Source organism: Lactuca saligna, chromosome 5 (assembly GCF_052625555.1).
Source record: "Lactuca saligna cultivar CGN05327 chromosome 5, ASM5262555v1, whole genome shotgun sequence".
Lineage (NCBI taxonomy): Eukaryota > Viridiplantae > Streptophyta > Magnoliopsida > Asterales > Asteraceae > Lactuca > Lactuca saligna.
In genome coordinates this window covers 166,951,121-166,957,036 of record NC_136421.1, presented here as the reverse complement: position 1 = coordinate 166,957,036, position 5,916 = coordinate 166,951,121, and the positions used below count along the sequence as shown (strand labels likewise).

The 5,916-nt window shown below is 32.8% G+C and overlaps 2 protein-coding genes across 2 annotated transcripts; both read right to left on the bottom strand.

The window, feature by feature from the left end:
• Positions 1-582: 582 nt before the first annotated feature.
• Positions 583-5,618, bottom strand: LOC144997224 (methyl-CpG-binding domain-containing protein 2-like). Its single transcript, XM_078957079.1, has 5 exons — positions 5,508-5,618; positions 1,924-2,433; positions 1,783-1,836; positions 1,539-1,702; positions 583-1,229 (listed from the first exon to the last, which is right to left on the bottom strand). The coding sequence occupies exons 2-5, from the start codon at positions 2,409-2,411 to the stop codon at positions 1,090-1,092; spliced, it is 846 nt and encodes a 281-aa protein (XP_078813205.1). The 5' UTR covers positions 2,412-2,433; positions 5,508-5,618; the 3' UTR covers positions 583-1,089.
• Positions 2,415-5,622, bottom strand: LOC144997223 (Tetratricopeptide repeat (TPR)-like superfamily protein). The gene is made up of 2 exons (XM_078957078.1): positions 5,508-5,622; positions 2,415-4,661 (listed from the first exon to the last, which is right to left on the bottom strand). Exon 2 carries the CDS (start codon positions 4,638-4,640, stop codon positions 2,691-2,693), a length of 1,950 nt encoding a protein of 649 aa, XP_078813204.1. The 5' UTR covers positions 4,641-4,661; positions 5,508-5,622; the 3' UTR covers positions 2,415-2,690.
• Positions 5,623-5,916: the final 294 nt, after the last annotated feature.

Here is a 5,916-nt window from a genome sequence, read left to right as displayed (position 1 = left end):
TTGGTTGTGAAAAAATGTTTTCTGAAAAATAAAGTTGAGTTTTCGCTTTCAATTTTCAATGAAAATTTTAGAATACGCGTGTGGTTGAAATTGGGGTAGTTTTCATTTTCCATCTTAGAAATTTGGAAAACTGTAAAAAAACACTTTTCTAATTTACATACAATTTGGAAACTGAAAATTTTCATTTTCTTGGAAAATTTTGGAAAACTAAACGATCCCAAGACGTTTTCAAAATTTCCGTTTTTTTAAGAAATTTTTCCTATAAAACCGAAAAATTTTCTACAACCAAACGCACCCTAAGATTTCTAGAATAGATCCAATCATAGACAAAATGGATCTTATTCGATGGGATGAAACTTATCAAACCTTATAGAACTATTGTAAATTATGACGATCACGAGTGCATTCATATATTTTGCGTACACAAAGAGATCAAGAGCAAGTCGATGATACACCTTATTTTAATACAAATATTTTATTTGCATCATTCACATTCACCATTCGATGCATGTCAAACACAATACAACATAAATGGGGCCATAACTTACAAGATTATAGCAAATTTTTCCATAAGAAAGAAAAGACAAAACAGATTGTGCTTGATATTAATGGGATTTATATCATGGGACATCGTTTGCAACATTTTGTTACATATGACAAAACAAAACAAATTGTGTGAGTTTATTTGTTACAATATTACAAACATTGCAATTTTTTCTCCCATCAAAAAGGTGGAACAAGGACACGTTTTTGATCTCTACTTTGTCCAAAAGACATGAACCCCCTTCTCATCCTCAACATTGAAAATAACCCTAGAAAGCTTGTCCAACGAGTCTTGTCCCATGAAACAAACACAAACATTACAAAATCACCCAAGAACAACCAAACTATATGCAAGAGTAGTAACACACACAACTAAACCATCTTATAGTACTAAATTAGTAATATATACTTGCCAATATTCCCAAAACCCTAAAAAAGAACCCGCTTTCGGAGCTCAAAGTTTGCTACCACCACAAGAAAAAGAAAAAAAGTTGAAAATTATGTGGGATTTAATTCTAATATTTGCTTCTTTGTAATTACCAAAACCTACGTATGTCTAAACATCAAGTCGAAATTGTGTATCCGTTTTCTTGGTGCACTCCTTGCCTTCTTTACACGCGGATATGGAAGCAAATCAAGCTCTAAACTTGTGTCCTGCTCTGGACCTAGTAATGACATCGGTTTACCTGAAAAGTAACACAAAAACCAGTATACATATATTTAGGGAAAATTGTGACAAATGGCAAGGTGTTTTTATCTTTGTAACCAATATAGGCAATGTACTTTGATTTTTACCCATAATAGCAACATGTTTTGCTTTTTTACCATTATGGACAATTGTTTAACTTTAACTTTTAACAGTTTAACTTAACCCATGATAATAGCAATGTACTTAAGTTGTCTTTTATCCCTATGAACAATGTGTTTTGTGTTTTTTTACTGATATTGAAATGTACTTTTAACTTTTACAATATGAAAAAAGAACTGTATAATACCTGGGGAAGGTTCAAGATACGGATTATCATCTTGCAAAGCTACTGATGATGCACGTGAAGGACGTTTTCTTACATAATTCTCCTGTAATGGTTTTGGAATCTGAAATGAAAACTGTGATATTGTAACCCCTTGTTCAATGTATTCCGGATGTTTAAACAAGAACCTGTTTTATACAAACTATTAGGAACCGATTTAAATTTTAACATGTGATGAAATATTAAAATAATTGGGTGCAGAATTTACTTTTCTATATCGGGTATTGAACGCAGTGTAACACCTGTTGGGGATGTATAATATCTGATTACCATAAAAAAAATAACAACCAAAGTTAGATTCTTAAATGTTTATCATATAAAGAAGGAAGAAAACTTTAAGGACACGTACACATCAGCAAACTTTGTGCTTCCTTCACCTCTGATTCTCAACTCCCTCTGCCACCCTGGCGGAGGCTGAGCAATGTTGGGCTTGTCAATAGCCCAAAGTCTGCTTCCATCTTGTTCAATATCAGCAGGATCATTACATGACACATCAGCACGCCACTCATGAGCATTTTCACACACGAAGGGCTTTTTGGTAATATGTTCCCGGATTTCTTGATATTTCTCCAGGCTTGGGATAAGTCTCCATTTAAAACAGTTGGCACATTGAGCAGTGAAAGCACCTATGGACGGTAATACCCTTTGAAATGATTGAGGTTTATATGAAATCGGATTTGGGATTACTTCAATTTCGCCTCCATTAGAAGGTTCGTAAATTACTAACTGTTTTTGGGAATCAGCACACGAAAGGGTATTTTCGTCATTTGTGCTGCTGCAGTCGGAGGATGACACGTCTATAACATTTTCTCTTGGGATAGTAGCACAAGGCTTCATTGAAGTAAATATGAAATTTTCCCTGTTGCATGAATATTGAATAATAATGATCAAACTATGCTTTTTGATACATTTGTTTTTGTGATTAATTTTCAAAAGATTTGAGCTCTAATTTGTTTATGTGATGCATTAATTTTCAAAGATAAAATGGTTATTTAGTCTCAATCAAACAGGATTTATAGAGAAAAAAGAAACTTTACTCATAACATCATATACTTAAGGATTTCAAACTTGACTCTAGTTTTAATTCTTCTCCAAAATCCTCATATGAATCCAAAATTATGATAAAACGTCTTGTAAATATGATAAATCAAATTCATCTTTCAACTGTAAACCTAAAGAATCTAAAACTTCATATATAACTGATCCTTTAGGATGAAATTGATCTTCAACTGTAAACTTATAACTCTTTCCATTCAATTGAACAACACTTTGTCCTGGAGATTTTATTACTTGATTCTTTTTCATCAATCTTCTAATCTCAATAACTCCATTCCAATTAAACACTGATGCATAAATATTTGCCATTTCTACATAAGGAGCTGCAGCCTGAGGCTCCATTTTAAAAAGATTACAAGCTGCCAGCTCACCAATCTCCACATTTTTATAAATTTTACAAGCACTAAGCAATGAAGACCAAATCCCAACATCCGGATTCATTGGCATCTTTTGAATCAAATCCAAAGCTTCATTTAACATTCCACTACGTCCTAAAAGATCAATCATACATGAATAATGATCTAATCCAGGATCGATTTTATACACTTTAGTCATAAGATCATAAATCTCCCACCCCTTTTTTACATATCCTCCATGATTACACGCTTGAAGAACAGAAAGAAACGTTATGTGGTTTGGTTTTATTCCTAATTCCAACATACGAGAAAAATGCATCAAAGATTCTTGAAATTCACCATTTAAAGCAAAACCAGAAATCATTGAAGTCCATGAAACAATGGTTCTTTCTTGCATTGAGGAAAAGATTTCATGGGCTTCTTTTATGCTTCCACATTTTGCATACATGTCTATCAAAGCATTCAACACCATTAAATTAGTTTTCAGTTTGTTTAAATTTGCATAGTTTTCAACCCATCTTCCGATTTCAAGTGATCCAGTTTCTCCACAACCAGAAATGATATTGAGTATTGTAACTAAATCGGGTTTTACACCAGTTGCTTCCATGGAGTGAAATAAGGTCAAAGATTCATCAAGATTGCCTTTTTCAGCATACCCACCAATCATAGCAGTCCATGAAACACAAGTTTTATCCTTTATGCTATCAAATATATGTCTTGCAGTATTAAGATCACCCAATTTGGAGTACATAGAAATTAGGGTGTTTTTTATTGATATGTTTGAATCAAAACCCATTTTGATTCCATGGCAATGGATCAACTTACCATAAATAAGTGATTCATTTCTGTCTATTGAAGAAAGCAAGTTAAGATTTGTACTTAAGTCTGGCTTGAACCCTTCAAAAAGCATGTTTTTATAGAGACTAATGGCTTTTAAAGATTTCTTGAAATAAGCAAATCCTGATATTAAACAGTTCCATGAAATGATTGTAATGAAGCTTGAATTGATCCCATGGAAGATCTTTTCGGCTGAGGGTAAGTCTCTAAGTTTGGAATAAGAGGAAACCCAAGTGTTTGATACTGAAACATCTTCTTCTACCCCAATTTGAATCCCAAAAGAATGGATAGCTTTCATAAGCCAAACATCTTCTCTATTTCTAATGGATTGTGATATCCCAATCACTGTGACTGAATCTGGTTGAATTCTTTCAACTCTCATTTGCTTAAAGAGTGGCATAACTTGATCAACAACACCCGATTGAGCAAACCCTAAAAGCAATACGTTCCAAGAAGCGATGTCCCTCTTGGGCATTTTATCAAACACTTGGTGGGCGATGTTTAAGTGGTTACATTTTATATACATGTCCACTGTTGCTGTTTGTACATATACATCAGAAGAAAACGGGGATTTTATGATTTGGGAATGAATGATTTTCGAGTAGCAGATGTTATTGAGTTTCCCACATGCTTTTGCGATGATTGGGAAGGTTAAATGGTTGGGTTGTAGGCCCTTTTGCATCATTTGGTGGAAAAAGAAAAGGGCGTTTTGAAATTGAGCTTGGTTTACAGCTTCTCGAATGGCGTGGTTCCATTGACTAACCGTTGAGAGGCCTAAAATTTGGTGGGAGATCGAAGAAAGTGTCGTCTTTATCATAATATTGAAAATCAATTCTTTCTGCAAATTCAAATTTAGAAAGAATAAAACTAACAATCCATCCTGTTTTACATTATTTTAAAGATAGATGTTTATCCCGATAGAATACTTATCCCAAAGGAAAGTAACGATAAATACTTATATTAATAGTTTCCTTAGTAATTATTATATTATTATATAAATAAATATTAATAATCTGAAGTAGTTCGAACTAAATCCTTGGATGAAACTCCGAGGATTATGATAGATCTAAATCGGCGTCTCAAGAATGGAAATACCCTAAATGCAAAATCACTAACCCTATCTGATAATGCACAAAAAACTAGATGAAACATCCTTTTTACAATGCTCAAAAACCTATGATAGAATAAGAAAACAAGAATCACATAACGCCAAAACCCCACGAATGAAAGATCATACACTAAAATAAACAATGATCGTTACAAAAAAAATATGCCAACTAAGTCAAACGATCCACAAATTTGCATTTCTATAACAAAAAGAGGAGATCAAGAGTGAACTCACAAACGTCATTGAAATAAAAGGGAAAAGAAAAAGAATCTTGGGAGATATTTTGCATGAGTACACATGACTATGTGTAGATCAAAATTTTCAACAATGTAAAAATTAAAAGAATCCCACTTGAACCAACATTAAACTCCCATAAATACAGAATCCAACACCAAAATGCGATTAAACATTCTAAATAGGCCCATAAATGAATTCTAAACGTAGAAGAAGAAGAAGAAGAACATAAACGACATTGAACAGGAATTTCCTTATTCAGATACTTTGATAGAAAAATTGGTACAGAAACAGCAAACTAGCCTGTATTAAAGCGAAACAAATATATTTGTTATTACTTACAACGAAAGATCCGAGCAGAGGATTGAAGCCTTCGATAAATCAGACTATGAGGATGATGATGGATTTATTCGTATAGATATGGAGAGAGAGAGAGAGAGAGAGAGAGAGAGAGAGAGAGATGGAGATTGCATTGGGGTTTTGATATCGCTTCTTTCGGAAAAAGAGACGCCAGCAGAATTATGAACATAAGAAACCGGATTTACTAGGAGCTACGATTTTGTTCATATATGGATTATGGAATATATTTTATTCTTTATTTGTATAATAATATGTTTTAATTTTATTCATAAAAGGCTCATATTTTTTTATATAGTCTATATGAAATAACCTAAATTTCTTTTATTCAAAACAAAAACATAAATATGTTACTATAAAAAAATATATACCATCAACATTGATGTCATCAAAT

What these genes read in the sequence shown, in the direction of transcription:
- LOC144997224 (XM_078957079.1), bottom strand. Translation starts at nt 2,411, where the DNA reads ATGAAGCCTTGTGCTACTATCCCAAGAGAAAATGTTATAGACGTGTCA. An exon ending in AGCACAAAGTTTGCTGATGT is followed by an intron (nt 1,837 to 1,923) that starts GTACGTGTCCTT and finishes TATGGTAATCAG; the next exon opens with ATATTATACATCCCCAACAG. An exon ending in TCAATACCCGATATAGAAAA is followed by an intron (nt 1,703 to 1,782) that starts GTAAATTCTGCA and finishes TGTATAAAACAG; the next exon opens with GTTCTTGTTTAAACATCCGG.
- LOC144997223 (XM_078957078.1), bottom strand. Translation starts at nt 4,640, where the DNA reads ATGATAAAGACGACACTTTCTTCGATCTCCCACCAAATTTTAGGCCTC.